General features: G+C 31.0%; 1 protein-coding gene across 2 annotated transcripts; it reads left to right on the forward strand.

Annotated features, from left to right (window-relative positions):
* The first annotated feature begins 776 nt into the window (after window positions 1–776).
* Window positions 777–16,569, forward strand: LOC111637523 (latrophilin Cirl-like). 2 transcript variants are annotated; one of them, XM_023383033.1, is made up of 19 exons: window positions 777–904; window positions 2,980–3,086; window positions 3,157–3,414; window positions 3,486–3,620; window positions 3,694–3,797; window positions 5,511–5,702; window positions 7,389–7,572; window positions 7,649–7,780; window positions 7,901–8,124; window positions 8,527–8,576; window positions 8,648–8,759; window positions 9,645–9,748; window positions 10,842–11,232; window positions 12,148–12,251; window positions 12,445–12,483; window positions 12,753–12,921; window positions 12,992–13,129; window positions 15,243–15,324; window positions 15,415–16,569. In XM_023383033.1, exons 2-19 carry the CDS (start codon window positions 2,987–2,989, stop codon window positions 16,083–16,085), a joined length of 3,189 nt encoding a protein of 1,062 aa, XP_023238801.1. In that variant the 5' UTR covers window positions 777–904; window positions 2,980–2,986; the 3' UTR covers window positions 16,086–16,569. The 2 variants fall into 2 exon arrangements, with proteins under 2 accessions (XP_023238801.1, XP_023238808.1); XM_023383040.1 differs by having other exon boundaries at window positions 7,649–7,792; window positions 12,992–13,172; window positions 15,415–15,585.
* Window positions 16,570–22,255: the final 5,686 nt, after the last annotated feature.

A 22,255-nucleotide genomic window follows, 5' to 3' on the forward strand; every position in this document is an offset into this window, starting at 1 on the left:
TATTATATAAAGTACAAGATGTAGTATGGGCTACACGCGCCAAAATTTCCAGAAAGATAAAAAGAATAACCAATGAATAATGCGCTACTTTTCCTCTGCATATTTTTCATTCGGTTATCGTTTGAATATTCGAATAAAAAGTCGAGAAAATAAGAAAATAAATTATGTATTATCTTCTCTCTTTTTCCTTTCTTTCTCTCGTCGTTTCTCATTTATTCCTTAAACCGGTTTAAAGTATATAAGCGCACGACGCGTCGCGTTGCGTCGCGTCGTGCGCGAGTCGCATATAAATTTGCTTTATTTTCTCTATAAATTCATAAGAATTTTATTAAATAAAAATTCGTTATTTAAATGTCGAGGAAATTTAATTCTATGTTTTTATTTAATAAAATTCTTATGCATTTATTTTTAATTTGTAAAAGCATCTTTCAGAGCTTCCACGCGTTAATTTAAGAGATTTATTCAAATTTTGTTCAATAATTTAATTGTTTTTGGATATTAAAATAATTAGAAGCGATTTATTTTAATAAATTAATATTCAACACAATATGACCTGTAATTATTAAAACAATCGCCATCTTGAAACAAAATGGCGGATACGAGTAAAACTAGTTTTTCGTAGTGCCTTCACGTAAAGGACATAATTTTTGAATATTTAAAAATATAGAACTTAATATAACACTTTGTAACTTTGATCAAATTTCCTTGTAGAACTTCCTCGCTACAGGACAGCGTATGCCTGCGAAGGAAGCCAACTTCGAATATCATGTGAAGAAGGTTATTTAATTCGCTTAGTACGTGCAAATTACGGTCGTTTTAGCATCAGTATCTGCAACGAACATGGAAATTTAGATTGGAGCGTTGACTGCACGTCACACAGATCATTTTACGTCATACACGAAAGGTAAGTTTTTGAAACCTTTGCAAATTTAAGTATATGTAAATATAATCCACTCTAATTCAAAATCTAACTATAATTAACTTAAAATAACCCACCTGGCACATTGTATTTCACGCGCCGTTTACCTTTTATTAATTTTGAGATAATTATTTAACATAGACTCGGCTATACGACCAACTTAATTGTCAAAATTCATATAAAAATTTAGCAAACTACGCATTCATCTAGTCTACTCGTAATTCAATTATATTCTGTTGATTCTCTCTACGATGTGTCTGGAATTCGTCGTCAACTTAAAACCTAATTTATCACTGTTTTGTTTACAAATATAATATTCCAAACGAAATTTTATTATTAAATAAATAAAATTTTCATCAAAGATAAAAAAAAGGGATGTAATTCCCATTTTATTTATTTATTTTTTTAAAGAGAAATCGCATCAGTTGATGCTTAATTATTGAAATTTTTGAAACTCCTCCAATGGCTTTAGATGAAGATCGGTGTAAATGTAAAAGAGGAAAATCATTGATATATAAATCAATATGAAAGGCTGTAGGTTGACAGACATTTGGCACTTCTTACAAATAAAGCACAGGTCGATCAAAAGGTATCGAGGTGTAAGATCCCCGGAAGCTGGACGCAAGAGATACCACGGATTTATTGTGCTGGTTGCCAGTTCCCCTTTTCCCGTTTCACTTGCAGTTATATTGTGAAATATCTCCAACTCCACAGGGTATCTTTTGCAGGAATTGAAGCAAAAAAGGGGAATATTACAAAAGCAAAATGCATTATTTTCCAAATAGTTCACAACATCTAACGGAAGATTAAAGTGAAATATGATCTCTTTATGTTTCTTCACCACTAAAATTTTTGCTTGGAAATCTTAAAAACTTTCCTTCTTATGATGGCATTTTAATAACAGAATTCTTCTATTCACCCTTCTCTCTATATAAAATATATGTATAGAAGTAGGCTTATATTTTGCTTCATTTAGTTAATCACAAAGTCTTTCTGTTGTATAGTAGAAAAGCCGACTTTCCCCTTTAAAAAAAATATGATTTATGTCAGGGTAACACTCGTAAAAAATATTTTGTGGTCTCTTAAAAAATGGATTTTTCGAAACTCGAATCCTCTTCTGATAACTCTTATATAGATGTGAAGATATCGATATAAATTTCTTATATATATATATAGAGCCCGAGTTGATGGTACTGTAAATATTTTAGATAATTCACGACTAACCCCAGTTTGTAGCTTTCTAAACATGGATTTTATTGGTCTTCTGCATGTAAATTTGTGTAAAAGTTAAATAATTCTTAGAATTTTCATCAAAACAAACGTCGAATAATAATATGAATATACTCAGGTTCTTACAAATTGAAAATAATATTCAAAACACGAATTTTTTTTATCTTTGATTTAGTTGATTTATCAACGTAATTCGGTTGCTCGATTCAATTAGAATGTTAGAAAATAAAGATGCACACGTTTTGTTTAAACAATTTTTTTCGTTTTAATAAAAAAATATGATAAAAATTTTACATTAAGATGAAACAAGAAATATTAAATTATATTTTTTATTTTATTGTCATTTTTTTTAAATATTATCTTTGATTCTGATGATCTAAAACAGAACTACTCCCAATTCTTTCTTCTATCTAATACATTTTTTAACAAAATATATATATTTTTTATAAATAATAAATATCCTATAAGCTTTATTTTATTAATAAATTTAGAAAATATGCTAAACTTTTGTGTTTTCAAAGCTCTCTTGATCATTTAATCAAAGGCGTACATTATGTAAAATATATATAAAGATCCAGTCATGTTGGAGAATTAATGAATGTTTAAAACTTTTATTTTTAAAGTTAGCTGTACTATAATCTTATTAATTTAATTTAAGGTCAGATCAAAGAGCGAAAACAATCAAAGGAGAATAACTGGGTTCTCCGGAGATTCGTAACGTTTCTTTTTCATAAATATCAATCGATGTAAATGAAGCTAAAATTATTCTCGCTGTTTGATCCTAGTTGCAATATTTATCGATTCAAATTCTCTACGTTTATTTATTAAAGTTGCGGTATGAAGAAAAGCTGCAGTCTACCCGCTTCCAGTTCTGTTTTCGGGGATCCCTGCCCTGGTACCCTCAAGTACTTAGAAGCTCACTATCATTGCGTTACAGGTAACTCATTCTGAAACTAATTACGTTAATTATGGATGTATAGGACATAATTTTACCTTCGGAATTTTAGAATCTACTACGACTATCGATATACCGAGCACCACGACTACAACATCCACCACTACCACAACGCGACCACCCATCATCATCCCCCTAACAAGATTCACCAGACCAGTCACCGCAACCACAACATGGCCGCTTTCTACCTTATCTACCCTTACATCACGGACTGTTACGTCACGGGTAACGTCATTTATGAGTTCTACTACTAACCAGGGGAATGTTACCATCTGGAGCGAGACCTCTGAAGATACTACTTCAGTGACGGGTAAACAAAGTAATAAAATTTCAATTATTTTTACAAGTTTATACATTTAATCAATTGTTTTAACGTTACAGAACCTGCCACTACTCTTAAACCGAAAACCACGTCGATTACTTTATTTTGCCCCCCTTCTGTATATAGAAACATGGTGTGGAATTGGACCAAAGCTGGTGAGATTGCAACACAGAAATGCCCAGGAGGGGCTTCAGGTTTGTTAATTTGGTTAATAAAAACATCATGTTTGATAGTTGAGGTATGCTTATGCGTGTTTATATTTTATAGGGGTGGCAAAATGGCAGTGTAGTCCCACGTCGATCACGTGGTATCCCGCTCATCCCGATTTGAGCCAATGTAATTCTCTTTGGATCGAGAATCTCAAAGCTAGAGTAAGTGAATGGTGTTAGCAACTTTTGAATAGTTTAGTAATATATTCCATTTCATTCATATGCATATTTAATAAACGTTCAAGTAGCTGTTTTACTGTTTTAACGACGAGATTATGCGCTACATTTTGTGTCGCTTCGCTTTCTCTCCGTAATGATGTTAAGTTCGACTTTATCGAGAAAATTGCCTATTAAAAATAGTAGCCTGTTAAATTTATTTTCGTCTTAAGATCGTCGCATATGCATGAAGTAACTGTAACGATTTCACACATGAATGTACTTTTTTATAAATAACTAGCGCCTCTTCCTCTTTTCTTTAAAAGTATGTCGCGTGTGACGTCGCGATGCGGCGCGCATCTTCTAAATTATTAAAGATTTTTTTCCTCTTTTAAGTAGAGAAGAAAGCCAAAAATTATTAATAAAGCATTAAGTATAAAACTTCGCATCTAGATAAACGATCTTTTATAATATTCTGCATTAAATTATTTTTATTATAATTTTTTTTTATGTTTGCGCGTCGCGAGCGCCAGCCACGCCAGGACGCGTCGCGCTGGTTTACGTGTTTAAAACACACGCAAAACATACGCATAGTTAAATATTTGTAATTATATAAATAAATAAAAAGTTCGGAAGTTAAAATTTATTAATAAATAAAAAAGTACACACTAAAATTTTAAAAATTAATATAAATTTTTCTACACAAAAATTAATTTAATTTAAAGAAAAGACACTCTCACGATTATAACAAACGCAATTTTATCACAAAACGAGGATTTTTTTTCTCTTTTACACTTTGTTTTTGAAGCGAAAACGAGCAGACAAACAGACTAACACTTTTAAAATTATATAAATTAACTAAAATAAAAACTTCCTTATGTTATTTACCCATAAATTTCTTTTATAGGATCCGAAATAATACCATTTTATTTAGTTTTAAATGAAAAATGAACTGGAAACTTTTCTATTTAGATAATAATCTAGTGTTTAAAATATTTCTTATTCTGTATATTTCTGTATAAGAAGAAAAAAATGCAAGCAATTTTCTATTGTTCTCAAATTTTAACCTTAGATAACTTAGCGTTATCTGATGTAAAAGTATCCTGACATTTTGACTTGGGGATAACTCAGCAACAAATGAAGCAAACAGAGTGGAATAAATGGATAACTATAGCAGAAACTGGGAGTGCTATTTACGCTTTTCTAAAGTTTATTTTTGCCATTTTTTCCTTTTTTCTACTAAGAAATTTATCCTTTGAAAACTTGATATTTTTTGTCTCTTTCATAAATACCTGAAGGCAATCGTGCTTCCTGAACATGCAGCTGTCAAATTCAGATGCAGATAGGAATAAATCATAGAATAGCAACCGGTAAACTTCTTTCTCTACTGTTTAATATATATATATAGAAGGCACTTCTGTATATCTAGCCATTTGTTTATGCATTTGAGTCTCTCAATATTACATGTGACAGGTACAATCTCGTCTACAAATATCTGAATGGGGAATAAATCCTGACAACAAATGATTCATTGCAACAAAATGTCCTCTTTTTAATAAATCTTTTATTGTTGATCTACGTAATATTTCAATATTTCCTACTACCTTTGTAAGCAGTAAAAATATAATAAAGATAAAGAAATTTATCATATCTGTCAGAAGATTATTGATAATAATCGTCTTAAGCTTTACTTTTTCTTTTTTTAATTTTATTTTACAGATAAATAATGGAGATTCTGTTGCAAGCATTGCTGCTGAATTAGCCCTCATCACACGAACTAAACCGTTATACGGTGGTGACGTGTTACAAACTATGGAGTTGATTCACAAATTAATATCCAAGATGGCTGACAGGATTCACGATATAACTGACAACAAACAGCGCCAACAATTGTTAGAAGAATTCCTAGAAGTGAGTAATTTCGCTTTTAATTCTTATAAGGTACTAATGGAAACGAAGTACGCATTCTCTTTCAATTGTTGTTATGGCAACCAGTGAAAAAATCCCTTTCACTTTCTCTCTCTCTTCTCTCTTCTCTCCAGCTTCATCTCGATCAGGAGAAGAATTAAAGTTGGTTATCTCATTCTTCGTCATTCTAAGTGAAGCGACATACAACTCTAATGAAAATCCAATGGCAGAGAATCATTTCCTTATCCCATTTTTCCAATATATTCTTGTGGAAATCTGTTTTGGTTTCTTATGAAAAATCGCAAAGATAAACGGATAGATACAAAACCGATAAAATTTTAAGTTGATAATCTTTTAAAGCCACTCTTTTTTTCTTTCTCTTACGATTTTTTTTCCTTATATTCTATCTTTCTTATCGATTTTTCTTCAGTTTGGACAGATTGCTTTTTTGCCTAATTAGAAATCTTTACAATGTTCAGAATGGAATGAGAAATTGCTATTACTTAACGACAACGTAACACAAAAGTATTTAGACATTAAAAGCTTCTTCTATGGCTAAATCGTTGGAAGAAATGGCATTTAGAACAGAAAGTTGATCGTGTTTAACGATGAAAAACTCGTTCGAAGTAGTAAAATAACTTAACATTAAAGTTAAAAAAAATAAAATTTTTTATCGATTATCTTGTATAAAACATTTATTACTACATTAATAATAAATTATATATTAAAAATTTCAAGTAAAATTTATTATTTCTTGACTAGTTTCGTATGTTTTTCTTCATTTTCAACACTTCACAGTTAATAATGGAACGTCGCAACTCTTTTAAATCTCCTTTAAATGAGCATAGTTTTCGAATTTTTTTTAAATTTTAAGATAAAAAAAAATGTTCTGGAAATAATATAAATAATTAAAAAAAAATTAAATTCTTGTTACTTTTATATTAAATAATATCGGAAAAGTAGCTTTTGCACGGTCGATATTTTAATGATTCTCTTTTAAAAAAAAACTGTTTTTTTTCTAAAATATAGTTGTAAGATTATAAAAACTCTGTATATTTTTTAATGCACGTCATTATTAAGTTATAAAGATACAAATTTTTTAATAAAAACACAAATTTAATTCATTTAAATAGCTAAATTTGTCTAATTTCGTGAGATTTGCAACATTGTACAGGATTTAAAACTTCACGATTTGACTCCAATTTGTTAAAAACTTGCAAAATATCTCAAAAAATAATTGTATTTGTACGTATATTTTTACATTTGTGATATAGAAAGGAAATTTATCAAATATAATGATTATTTATTATGATTTAGAGTGTTACTGACAGACTGTACAGAGATGGAAAGACATTCAATTACATATATATCTACTTAAATATCGAAAGTAAAGTCGTATATTGCTTTAAAACATGATGCACTTTACATTAATCTAGAGTAAAGAATACTATATAATGTCGACATATAGCGCTTGTGCATCATTCGCCGAGGATTCATAGCATTACAAGGATTTATATATTGATAAGGAGAAGCAATAATTTAAGAAATGTTTCCTTTACCCTGTTATATATCTTTCCTTTGGAAATATTCCAATATCTTCCATCATTATAAATCTGGATTCGGCTATTCTTGATAGGAGCTTAAAGCTCAATTTTTTATTATTATTATATATATATTTTTATATTCCAGTCCATTCTCGATATCAGTAACAATTTATTAGAAGATAGCGAAAACAATTTTTGGAAAGATCTACCTCCGAGCGAACAAAAAAGAGCTGCTTCAGGACTCCTTCAGGGATTGGAAAGAAGTGGATGGCTTGTTGCAGACACTCACAATCGTCGTTATTATTTGAGCAAATCTCAGAGTAATGTGTGTAAGTAGGGAATTAATATGCTTTGCAACACGTATGATCGATTTATATCTTATTTATTCTGTTTACTATCCCTCAGTAATGACAGTTCGTGTAGTAGATGCGTGGTCAACTTCAGATATCAAATTCCCAGTTGCAGAAGATATAGACGGGAATCCATGGATGAGGATGGAAGATTCTTTACTTCTTCCAACGCAAGCCGTGACTGAAAGTATGTCAACAGGTAAAACTCCCCTAAAAATCAATAAAACTATTTACCGATCAAACATTAAATGTTTAACTTTACTCACGAAGCAATTTTCGATTTTTTTCCTCCTTCAACAATTTATAGGGATGGTAAAGTTAGTTTTGATGGCATACAACAAAGTAGACGAGTTACTGGGTGTAGATCTACTACCGTATACGTCTGCCATCCCTGTATCGAAAATAAAAGAGAGTGATCGATCCCAGAACAGGACTCGTATCATCAATAGCCGACTCTTATCCGCATCTGTAGACGGATATCACGTGATTAGACTAGCACATCCTGTGACGATATCCCTCAGGCATATACAGGTCGGTGCATTTAAAATATATAAAGTTGTAAAAGCTGCGCTGCTTTATTATATATATAAAGCAAATGGAACGACAACATTTATTTTTCCTTTCTTCGAAAATATGTTTGAAAGATAGCGTATCGACTGTAATGTTTTCACATGGACGAATTGAAAGGGATACATCAAAGATATTGCCATTCTCCACTTTTCCTTTCAGTTTGGAGTGCTGCAAATGTTTAATGTTGTTGTTGTAACTTGATCAAATTTTCTTCAATACCTCCCGGCTATATATACTGTATATATATATAACAATATTACTCGAGATATTATGTATCTACTTGTGTTTTGCTATTAAAATAATCATTATGGTATAAATGCAGTTTAAATGTTTACTTTTCTTTCCCCTTTTTTTTCGTTTTAGGAAGAGAATGTGACTAATCCCCGTTGCGTTTTTTGGGACTTTAACATCAGGTAAGCTTAATTGTATACAGTTTTACCTCTTAAAAACCATAAAAAATATATAAATTTATTATATTATTTAGGGCATGGTCTACTAATGGATGCTGGATAATTCGCACTAATTTGACTCATACTGTATGCCAGTGCGAGCATCTGACTAATTTCGCAGTCATTATGGATGTCAATGCTACAAAAGTAAGTTAGTAATAATGCTATTAAAAAATTAATAAATTGTAAAATTCTCTAAAGGCGCCATTTTGAAAGCTTGCGATACAAATAATGAAAATTTTGATAATTTATGGGCGATAATCAGTATAATAACCCTGTTAGAAGATGCGGGGTAGACGAATACTCTCATAAATCTTTCCATAAAACTATACATTATTCATGAATGTTGAATTAATTATCTTTAAAGTGCTGAAATTTTCCGAAATTAGAAATTTACTAAATTTGAGTCAAAGTCGAAAGGGTGATCATTAATCATCTTCTTTCTAGAATTTAATTTTTGGATGATGCTCAAGAATCGGGATTTAAAGAGTCGTACTCAATCTGGGATTTTACATATTAATTTAACTAATTAAGAATATTATAGATGAAAATTAAGCAAGGAAAATTGGCAAATATATCAAAAATAATTAAATTTTTTACCGATTTTCTTTTATTTTTATCACAAATCAATAGAAAGGAGCAAGCTATCTTGTATCATCCCAAATGGTTTCGATCGTTGATGAGAAGATCTAATTTGTACAAAATCGATAATTTGATCCTAACTAAGAATCGAAACGAGCATTTTTACACAAAAGGAAACCATTTTTCCCACCTTCTTCTTCTTAAAAAGTTGCTTTAAATCTTAAAATATTTAAAGGCGTAGAAGGATTTCTCTACTGAAAGAGAAGGATCTATAAACCTCATTATTTACACGAAGCTAGATTCTATCTAAGTTATTCTTGTTTGGAATAGAGTTGGCAGGAGGCCAGTAGAATTCTAACAATTTTATCGAGAGGACCATGCTGATGTGTTTTATATTTTATTTTTATATATATATACAGTATTTCTTTTTTGTTTCATTTTCCCATTTAGATGACTCTCCACAACTCCTTCATTCTACGTATCATCACATATATAGGATGCTCTGTCTGCATGTTATTTCTCTTGGTTACTCTACTATTGCTACAATTTTACAGGTAAGTTTTATATTGTTCAATTTTAAAAAGTTGGATTTTTGCAGATTGGAATTTTTTATTTTGTTTTATTTTCTTATATTATTTTTATTTTATTTTATTTTTTCTTTATTCTTCTGTTCTTTCTGCTTCTTCTCCTTTGAAGAGAAGTGTGATTGATGAAGAATCCCTGACCGGGTCACTCCGGTTACGGAGATTACTCCCAAATTAAGAAGGGTGAAGTCTTGCACCTGAAAGGGCTATATCTTCTTATGAGGTATTTTCTTCCGGAAGTAAAGAAGAAAGTGCCTAATCAATAGAAAGTGAAACTTTTCCGTCTTTTATTCCTCAGCTTCAATGGAAAAAAAATAAAAAAATAAAAAATAAGGAGTAAATTGAATACATTTTACTGGAAGAGAATGGAACTAATTCTAGCTTTCATCACCTCCTGTTTTTATAAATTACTTCTGTTTCTTCCCCCGTACTTATTGGCTGTTTTATTGGGAAAATTTGTTTTTACTTAAATAAAAATTCATTTAATTTTAAAATTTATTTCCTCTTCTTTCTTACTAAAAGTCTTATTGCAGAATACAATTTTATTTACACGCAAGTCTAAGGAAAGTTAGGAAAATTTTCTTTATATTTTATTTACCTAAATCTAACTTATGTTACTTGAGGAAGCGAAAATAATTGAATTTATTCTGTTTTTTAATTTAATTTAATAAATACGTGCGAATTTTAGTAAAGAAATCACGTGTTTTATATCCAGGAAAAAGTCAAGAATCTGATTAGAAAATAAATTTATTCTACTATATTTAAGATCAGAGTTATTTTACGTATCAGTGGAAGACGTGGGTTCGGTTCTCTTTCGAATTTAAAACCATATTCTTGAACTGTCAAGCATTGGTTTTTTAGATGAAATTACATTTGGATTTAGTAATTTTCTCTTTAAAAATCAGCTGTTTTAGTAAATTATTTTAATTTATAATGTATGGAGACAAAAAGCGCTTGTTTTAGTTGAAAAATAATTCGAGTAATTTGCATAATTGAAACTTAATTTTTGTTGCAAAAGTAGTCCCTTTCTAATTAAAACGTTCGGCTTTATTTGCCTTTACAGATGTGTGAAAACCGATCGGATAACCATCCACAAAAACCTGTGCTTATGTCTCCTTTTAGGGGAAGCAATCTTCGTTGGTGGAATCGACCAAACGGAATTTCCAATTGTGTGCTCCATACTTTCCGGATTTCTTCATTACATACTTTTATCGGCATTCGCCTGGATGTTTCTGGAATGTTTTCAGCTCTATGTCATGCTGGTTGAAATGTTCGAGTCCGAAAAATCCAGACTGAAGTGGTACTACACAGTTGCTTATGGAGTACCTTTGTTGGTGGTTGGTATTTCTGCAGTAATTGACCCTTACAGCTTTGGTACCGAGCGTTACTGCTGGTTAAGAGTAGAAAATTATTATATATTTAGCTTCGTTGGTCCAGCTATGGTCTGTACGATGGTAAGTTATACTTTATGAATACATCTGATAACGTAAATGACTCGATTTTGATGTAATATCTTAAATTTATAGGACTTACCAAGATCTTTATTAATTTGTTAAGCGATCCTAAACATTCAAATTCAATTATCCTTAGATTAGTTAGAGAAATACCATAATTTCAAACATTTTTGTTTATTTCTAAACGATATTTATGAAAAAAATACATCAAAGAGGCACAAAAAAATAATTTTAAATACAAAAAAATACTTGGAATATCTATCATTATGGATGTTTCAGGTGGCAAGCGACTAAATAAACCTATGACGTACGAGACAATATGTACTGCACTTAGTTATTTGCTAACTAGAAGCACCTTACATGTAGACTTTCTAAGCATCAAGCAAAGTTGTAGTATATACAAAATATATATACAAATAATTGAAGATTAAATTAAATTTGAAACTTGATTCATGTCTCTCAAACTGTGATTTTAAGCTTAAAGAATCTATATATAAAGTTCTTTAAGGATAGAAAATAAGACGGAAAATATACGATGCAAAATTGTATATGCATAAGGCCGGATTTTCACGTAAGCTAAAGCTTAGGGCCTCACATTTTTATCTATATTATTACCTATTACGTGATGAAAAGGCCTGTTATGTTTTTTAGCTTAGGACCACAAAAAGTCCAAATTCAGTGCTGCGTATGTATATGGATTTTATAACAAAATCATTACTTTTTGAAGAGTTGAGCCAACTAAATTTTATTTTTCTATCCTTATACAAATCGGTATCGTGAAGAGTATTTTAATTTAATAAATTACGCTTAATTCTGAGATATAAACTCGTGGAAATGACATTACGTAGCAAAATTTTTACATTAGTCTGTAAAAGAATAGATGGTTTGTAATAATCACTTTCTAAAAAATTCCAGGCCAGCATGTTATTTTTGGGCCTGATCCTGTGTAGGATATGCTGCCAGTCCAACGGAACCATAGCAGCTAAAAATAAGGAGCAAACGAAATTAACGAGTGCCAAGTAAGTTCAATTCGATTTAAACAATTAACGAGATGAGTGAATAAAGAGGTTTTATGGGACACCCTCGTTAGGATGTTAAAGTTTAAGTAACGTTTACTTTGCCAAGCTAACTGGGAGGTTCTCGCGTGTAATCAGTCGCTCACTGAGTCGAGACTAATCGGTTCCTCTTTTGCATGCCTGCTCTTCACTGAAGTGATGAAGATGCGTTATCACATATCAACCGTCGTCTCACGTAAGGATCTTTCTCAATAGTCTGCTTTTCTCCTTTTCCCCTATTTCCATCTTCCCCTTTTTTTACTGGGATTCTTTAAGGTTATTTTTATGTTAAAGTGAGGGAGGAAGTACATCGTAACCATATCCCACGTGATCGAGTTGACAAAATTGTTTTTATCTCTTTCGGCTACCGTGCCTTCCTTCTCACTTTATATATATATTTATATATAAAAAACATATATGTAACAGATTAATTATGACCATTTCTAAATATATCTTATCTTACAGGGTCTGGAGCAGCGAAGCGTTTTTAGTCCTTCTGGTTCTCGGTTCGACTTGGGCTCTCTCTCTTCTATATTTACATAAAGAATCGACCATTATAGCTTACATCTTCACGTCTTTAAATTCACTTTTGGGTCTTCTAATATTTTCCTTTTATTGTGTGAAGAACGAAAAGGTAAGTAAGGATTCGACTAGATTTCGTAGGAACCCATACGAGTTAATCATACAGGAAATGTGTTTTTCAGGTGAGGAAAGCTTTGCAGAAGTCTGTAAGAAAGACAAGATGGATGCCAGAATGTTTCCGCCCAAACCATAGTCGTGACAGCAGGTCCCATCTATACAGCCAGTCCAATGGGACCATCGCAGGATCTGCACAGCACAGTGTGGGTACTTCCTGCCTTCCCACCCCAACCTCTCTGTCTCCAGGTATTGCAACAGCTGTTGCGAATTATTTTCATTTCGTCCCACTTTTTTCTTTAGTTTCGAACCATCCACAAACTTCCCAAAATCCTATTCATCCCTTTAGTTATTATTATTATTATTATTATTATTATTAATTATTTTTTTTCCTCTCCTTAAATTTTAGCGAATTTTTACAAAAATTTTTTCTATATTTATTTCATTAAACGCTTGATATTATGTATTTTAATTTATGTTCAACGTCTTAATGGCTTTCTTAGCAATACCTGGGTATGTTCAATTTTTGGGATGAAAGTATATATCCGGGAAGATCGTTTTGTGTTACAAAATACGTTTAAAATATACAATAAAAACGAAGAAAAATTGAATAAAATTAAGTTTAAATGGTTGTTTTGTAGAAGAATGTCTTGTATAAATGTTAGGAAAGTTCTTACAAAGTAGAAAAGTCGTGGGTTCGGTTCTCACTTGGACTAGACTCAGTCTAGTTTAATTGACAATCGAACTCAAGATCTTAATACATTATTTATTCCTTTAACTATTCATTTAGTTTTTATAATTAAAGATATTTGTTTAAAGAGCATTAGTTAACATCCTGTATATTAATCAGCCACATTCCTGGATAGCATTGATGATTAACACTTCAGTACTTAACTATATACTAACTATCAGGATACGTTTCACTAGATTTCTAGCTAATATTAACTAGATATAGCCCATTATCAGATAGATTCATTATGGTACTTGAGCATGTTAATGGATATATTCTCTAGAAATTCACTACTGAATATGAATGCTGGGTTCAACATTCAACACAGATGCAATATACAAATTAGAAGCTTTCTCATTGAATTTTTCAGAAAATTTCCAGTTGCAGCTTGAACTTTGATGCAAATATTGAAGTTGAGTAGGTGAAAACTTAAAAATCTAAACAACAGCGTTAATCTAATTGAAAATTTAAACTCCAAACAAGCCAAGGGCTAAGAGTTTAAAAGCAGGGACCACAGACGTTGCTGACACATGATAATCGAGAGGTAATTTACCGCATCAGGTATTTTAATTAGACCTAAAGGGATAAGTAAAGAGAATCTTACTTGCCAATATTGTGCCGCTTAAATGTTAAATTTCCTGCTTAGGATAATATTTTGGCATTTTTATAATTATAATTCTAAACATCCAATTAATTATCTTCTAGTATATTATCACAGTGCAACAAGTTTCTTCGAAAACAAAGTAAAAAAACATGAAGTAAGGTTTCCGGCGAGTTTTCCTCATCGCTTTAAAATCATTTTGTTTATTTTGATGGCATTTTATCTCATCTGAATAATGGATAAACCATTAGAACTATAACAAATTCTAATCATCTTCATGCTTGTTAGTAAGACTTGGAAGACATTTTAAATGCTAAATTTTCGTCATTAACATCTCAATAGTTGTTTTTCTCTAGTTAATTTTTATATATAACTTAGCATTTCATCATCATTTATTAAGTTTTATAAGTTAATTTCCCAAGCAGCATCTTCCACTTAAGTTTAACTTCTAATATTTTACATTTAGGATAATCACCATTATTAACTTGTTATCCTCCTAAGAGACGATTATCAAGTTTAAAAAGGAATCCCTTAAAGAAAAATAAGATTCGTAAATCTTCTTCAATCAATCCTATTTTTCTTTTTCTTTCTTTGTCTGGCACATCGCCAGGGTTGAAACTAATTCTACAAATAAACTAATGTCCTTAGACGAGATTAGATCATACATTCTAAAGAAAATTATCTTAAAGAAGATAATTTCTGTATTAATTCCGAATGATATAATTTATAATTACTTAGAACATTAATATTTAAAGACGTTCTGGTCGGATAATTTTCCGTTTTCTCCAATCTCCTCTCGCTCTTTCTCTTTCCTCTTCCAATCAATTCGATAATGAAAATTGATGTGCGATCAGACGGACAAAAATTGTGCTGTAAATCCTAGCTGAAACGTCATTGATTATGAGAATCCTTCAGGAAAGATGGCAGATAAAATATTTCTTTTCTTGCTTATGATTTTTATGGTTATTATTCTTTTTCTTCCTTGCAGTTACACCATCAGAGTTGGAGCTCATGCATAGCACAACAGCATATGGCGCCAAATGCTACTCTTCTTCATTGCACCACACCAGGTAGAGTGGCATATGTTTAATTAACAATAAAATTAAAATCGGCACTGAATAATTGGGCTTTTTAATCGTTTTTATTTTCGTTTTATACAGACCATCTGTCTATAGTCACACTTAGTAACTTCGAAGCTGAAGAGCATCCATTGAGAAACCTCCGCCAAAGTGGGGTTGATAGACTTTCATCACCCGTACAGATCATCGGACCAACTTACACAACTGATTACGTTAGTAGATGGAGAAAGAACTCGACTCTTCCACGAGAACACGTTAGATGGAGAGAATGCCCTAGGAACTACAGAAAAAATCAAGAGAGACCACCCCCGTTGTCCGACCACATATACGAAACGATCGACGACGAAGTAGTGGAAAAGTACGACCCCAGTTCGGGTTGGGACCGCAAGAGCTCGACTCGTTCCAATCAAAACATTATTAGTTCCTTGACTGCAGTGCTGACAGGATCTCCCCGACCGCGCCATCTTCCTTTATTGAGGGATACCTATCTCAGACCACAGGTGGCATACAGCGGTATACACAGCCCGACCGATTCCGAAAGATCCTCTAGCAGCTTGATGGATGGAAGAAGAGTCAGTTCATCCACATCTCCGGAAATCACGAGCTCACCAGGATTCGAAGCCAACGATTCGCAATTCTTGCAGAGCCTTCCGAATCTCCGCAGCGCGGATAATGTAACTGGAGAATTCTCCCACGTTTCCAAGTACCCGAGTGATAATACAGTTCTAGCAGGTGCAGAAGAGAAAGACTGAAGTGGTTAGGAATGTCTCCACCCAAAATACACAAAATAAATTTGGAAAATATCGGTGCCTTTCCGGGAACCGTTGTGCAACCCTGTGATACGTTTGCAAATTAGAATTTAAAAAAACAAGTGTGTTATTTGTAAATATAAATGGTTCGTGTCGAAGAAAAGTTCGTTAGGATGTCTGATCCTTGCTCAAAAGTCGCCTTGCAACCCTTCAAAAAAACAAACAACCACACAACTGGGTAAATTCCAATATTAAAAGAAATTGTATCCCACGAAGAAGTTCCTCTGTCAAATGCTCTTTTACCTTTAAAAATATTGTTTTTTGGCTGTATAAATCGTTTATATTCTGTATAAAAATTTAACAATATTGAGTATCTCTATATATATAAATATAAATATATATATTTAAAAATTGTCTTCTGTTCACCTTACCCGCATTAAGAATTTTTTACTGGCTATTGAGTTTTCTGTGATATTTTTGTGAAATAAAGTGCATTATCAATACACGTTTCCTTAGTCAATAAATTACTAAGACATTGATATATTTAAGCGAAGATATCTAAGGAACAAGAAGGGAAAAAAATACACTGCTGTATTTAGACAACTTTTGACAGTTTGTAAAATGAAGAAGATGAAACTAAAAATATATATATATAAAATACTCTTTTTTCTGTCAAGTAATGTTTCATTCTTTGATTTCGTAAAGCTATTGAGGGGAGTGAAGTCTTAATGGTTTTCCTGTAGGTTGAATTTTATATATCCAACTTCGGTTCTTCCAACTGTCATTGTTTGACAGATTGGACAAGAGTAATCTAACTATTTCTGCTCCAATGACAGATGGTTCTTTGCTCCGTACTCCCAGCCACTTATGCAACAAAATCGCTACCATTTTCGGACGCAGGTACATTAAAATATATCTTTTCTACACTTTTCTGCACCCTTTTCTACACCTTTCTTCCTCCCTTTTTTACACTTTTCTTCATCCCTTTTCTAACGCCTTTATTCCTCCCTTTCCTACACCTTTCTTCATCCCTTTTCTACACGTTTCTGCATTCATTTTCTACACTTCTCTTCATCTTTCTATACTTTTATGCATCCTGGATACCAGAATTCTTGTATCCCGAATGTGAATGCATTGAATGCAAAAAAGTGTAGTAAAGATACATACATTCTAGAATTCTTAGAAGATACATACATTCTAGAATTTTGAAGGATACAAGCATCTCTTTCTACACTTTTATGCATTTTGGAGACAATAAATCTTTAAGAATTCTAGTATCCGGGTTGCTTAAAAATGTAGAAAAGATAATTCTGAGAAATCTACATCAAGGATTCTGGTATCCTTGTTGAAGAATTCTGACTTGGAATGGTTTTCATGTTATTGAAAAGACCTTCGTTCTTCATTCCACAAGTGCGAGACGACGACTTTCGAGTGGCCAATTATCGGATATTTTGTTTAAATAGCACTCGAAAAATCGGTAAGAATGCTAAATACGTGTCGTCAGATGTAGATTTATTGTTAAAAGTTTCAATCATCTAATTAGAACTTGCCGGTTTTGTAATATTTAAGATAGAAGTCTCGTGAAAATCCTTTAAGAAAAAACGTGAAGTGTATTTCGAGATGAATTAAAATATTCTTCTACTCTGCTACAAATCATGAAAATGTTATTAATATAGCAATAACAAATAGTCAATTGCTCTTTTCGATTCATTTTTGATTAAGTTTTATGTCTTTATGACGTGATGAAGTGGTGATAACTCTGCATTCATTCTTTGAAAATGAATGCGAAAAATACAGTTTTTTTTCTTAAATCAAAACTTTAATTCGCGTAATGATCGATATCGTTAATAAACAGATAAAACTCGATTCTTACTACATTCATTCAAACGTAGAAAGTAAGATCCAAACAGAAAAAAAATGCATCTTGATCCAAGAGAAGATGCAATGTCAAGCTCTTCAGTAGACGAAGAATCGCAGAAGAATTGCATATTTGAAAGCTTAGCTGGTTAGGATATTCGATAATTACTTAGAAAGTGGGTTCGGATCTCATTAGCAGGTTTAAAGATCCTGCTAGTTAGGTCCGAACCCACTACTACAACACGAGAACTTCTTCTTCTTCTTGCAGGTATTTATCCCTTTATAGAAACTTAGTTTATAGTTGTTGATTAACTGGAAATTTAAATAAATTATATCCTATTTAAAATCAGGATTTCCTTTTGATTTTCTGCTAAACTTGAACGTGTCCATTGAAACTAACGATACAGAAATTTATAACATAGATCCAATAGAACCAGTAAAAAAATAAGGAAAGAATTCCGAAGACACCAGCGATTTTTTCCCTAACACTTAACACGTGACAATGACTTGAAGAAGCAATATTTTTCTCCAAATTTTTCTTTTGTTCTTGCTTGTTTGTAACATTCGATTTAATCATTTTAATCGATTCGGATTAAAGTTTTTCGCTGTAAAAGTAGAAAACAAAGAAAAAGTTCTTTCGCTTGATGGCGGACAGAGAGGATGACATAGTTTGTCGTTATCTTGTCTGACTTAACGACAACAGCTGTCTCGTTGATCAGAGAAAGTTTTCCTGTCTTGTAGCAACACTCCTTGTCGTGTTGTTAGCTTCGTTTGCTTTGACACCGTCCCTCGAGAAAGTTAAATAGAATCTAACAAAAAAAATTTTATATCTATATATAAGAAAAAAATCTTATTTTCTACGAAAAAATTAAACTTTTAAGTGTTTTCTTAATGATTTTATTCGTATGTAAACACCACTTAACGCTGAGGTTTTCAGGAGACCGCATCAATTTTTTTTTTGTTGTTTTCAATGGAAATTTTGTATATGTAAATAAAGAAATCAAGTATTTTATTTCATTAAAATTTATTTTAATTTAGTTTAAGTAAAAATATATTTTTAATGCTATAAAATTGTGGATTTTGTAGTTAGAATTTTCAAAAATGCAACGTCTTCTTATTCGAATTTAATGTTATTTTACGTAATATAATCACGTTTTAAATATAAATATTTGTTTAATAACTAAAAATATTACTAATATATTCAATTATATTTAAATAAATTTTAATTAATATTTTTAAAAAATTTAAAAGAAATCAAAAATTAAAGAGGAAACGTCTTTAAAGTTGGCTTCACTGCAAAGTTCTTATTTGATTTAACAAGTTTTACTAATAAAAAATTCTAGACACATAAATTTATTCACATTTTAAAAGTATTTTACATAAAAATTAACGATTTTAGATAAATTTATTAGAATTTTTCACGCATTCTCTTCAAGTTAGAGAAGAAATAAAAAGAAAAAAAAATCCACAAAAAATAAAAGAATAAATAAGATAAAGACAAAAAGTATAAAGACGAATGATGCTAGCCCTTTTCTTAAAACGTCGAATGCGTACAGAAACGTCAAATATACGTATAAGTATAAGAAATTCTGAACACGTCTACAGAGTAGGACGTTTATTGACGTTTGCATGGAGCTATGCTTTAAAGTAGGATTTTCAAAGTTTTCACACAAAATAGATGTATGACTGTCGATAACATCTATAGTTCCAAATGGGAATTTTTTGGAAAGAATGTAAAGGCCATTCGCTTAGAAATACGGGTATTCGTTATACATCTGATGAGTTGGAGCGTAACTTTTTACCTCTACAGTACAGCAATAACTATCGAAGGTAGTAAAGCTGATAAAATTACTAATGTAGTAGTTGTTCTTTAAATAACACAATTTTCTTACTGATATAAAATATTCCCGTTTATTAACTTACAAAAATTAAAATCCATTTTTTAATTTTTTTCTTTCCTACACCTTTCTTCATCCCTTTTCTACACGTTTCTGCATTCATTTTCTACACTTCTCTTCATCTTTCTACACTTTTATGCATTTTGGATACAATAAATCTTTAAGAATTCTAGTATCCGGGTTGCTTAAAAATGTAGAAAAGATAATTCTGAGAAATCTACATCAAGGATTCTGGTATCCTTGTTGAAGAATTCTGACTTGGAATGGTTTTCATGTTATTGAAAAGACCTTCGTTCTTCATTCCACAAGTGCGAGACGACGACTTTCGAGTGGCCAATTATCGGATATTTTGTTTAAATAGCACTCGAAAAATCGGTAAGAATGCTAAATACGTGTCGTCAGATGTAGATTTATTGTTAAAAGTTTCAATCATCTAATTAGAACTTGCCGGTTTTGTAATATTTAAGATAGAAGTATCGTGAAAATNGGATAAAGAAAAAAATACTAGCAAATTTACAATCTCATTATTACTTAAACATATTGTATAATGCGAAAAATTTTATTTTGTGACGATAAAAAAAAGGTTGGTAACATCAAAAACCTCTCTAAAGGGTGCTCATTGTGTGTTTGTTTAGATTCGTAGGTCGTTATTGCTGACGAATTTCATGTTATGGTCCCCGGGTGAGGTTATTTACGTCATAAAATTGCCACCGACGAAAACTATTACCCAACTTGGCGGAAAGTGGACGTGTCTTGCTTTTTTCTGCACAGAATTTAGAAAGTTGGGGACTAGAAACGAAAAGAAAAAGTATTACAGAAGAAGTTTCTATCGTATTGTTAGATTAAAAATATGAAACGGGTAATAGATTTTTAAAAAATATCCTTCAGTTCTCATCACCACCCCTTAATAAAATAGAAAAAAAAACAAAGGCTTCACTGCAAATTTTTGATTGAAATCTACAAAAAATAAACCTGAACTTCTTCGAATCAATCTACAAACAATTCAATCAAACGTTAATAAAGAATAATACAATTTTATTAAATTTTTTTACACTTAATTTATACAAAATTTTACGTGTAATTGGTTAAAAACTTTCAAAATATGATCGGAAACTTTCAAATCCCATAAGAATTGGTTATACGAAGACTTGATAAGCATAATAACTTATAAAATATTTATTACTTAAGAGGATGTAGTTCCTTTAATACCCTAATAGCATAATTAATACATAAATTTCTATTTAATCCTCCTTTCTATACAAGTCGAACGTTGTTACAAGATGAGAAAGTTTTATTAGTAAGTTAGTTTCTTATTCTTTAGCATTATACTAGAGATCATGTATACATTAGTTTATATTTCTTCAGTTTCTCTATTAAATCCTCTCCTAAATCCTTTGATACAGTCCGAAAAAGAATGCAAATTATTAATAATAATTCTTAATTAAACAAAACATAATTAATTACTTAATTACACGTTTAAAAAAATACTAAATAATGTAACTCAACGCGTCAAGATAATCATCATTATCCGTAGAGAAGCATAAATAATTAGACTTACTAAAGAGGGACATTTAGATAATAATCTAAATTAGAATTTTGAATAATTAGATAATTTTGATACAGTACAATTATCATGTAAAATAGCTTTAATAATTTGAAGCGTCGGGCAGACAGATAAACGAAATTTTCTAAAAATTATAACCATTAAATAATTTATATGAAAATTTAATTTGGGAGTGAATTTTGATTGGAATTTTAATTTAAATTATCAGAGACATTGGATACATTTCTAGTTAAGTTATATCTAAGCTAAAGTATCATTTGTTTATCTTTAGTTATCCATAACTCATGATATAACTCCGATAATAAGAGCCTTAATAGTAGATAAAGATGGTAGATTGGTAGAAGAATTGGGTCATTACCTACCATTCATTTACTGCTAAGAACCAATTATAGATTCAGTAAATTCACTCAAGAAAACGTAAAAAAAAGTGCTTTTAACAACCATTAAAGTTGATCTCGAAGTAGATAAAGATGTTAAATAATTGAGATTATTAAGAAAAACCTTTAGTTATAAGCTTCTTGACTGGAGAAAATGCCACTAATATCCATTATCCTCTGTGTTGCACAGCTTAATACTCATGATTCCCAGAGTTGATAAAGATACAAGATAATTTAGGGTGTTATAAGAATGATAACCATTACTTACCATTCATTAAGTACTAAGAATCTAATATTATAGGCGTTTAATAAAGCGAGAAGATATTACACATATCCATTATCCTCGAAGATACCTTAGATAAATATTACCGATCACACAGCTGAGATAATTATGAGGCTATAAAGTATAAGAAAAAACCTCTAATTATTCAAGAAAAGCATACAAATTAGAATTAATTCTAAACTCCTTTTTCAGGA

This window comes from Centruroides sculpturatus, unplaced genomic scaffold (assembly GCF_000671375.1).
Source record: "Centruroides sculpturatus isolate CEXI.00-Female unplaced genomic scaffold, Cexi_2.0 scaffold53, whole genome shotgun sequence".
Lineage (NCBI taxonomy): Eukaryota > Metazoa > Arthropoda > Arachnida > Scorpiones > Buthidae > Centruroides > Centruroides sculpturatus.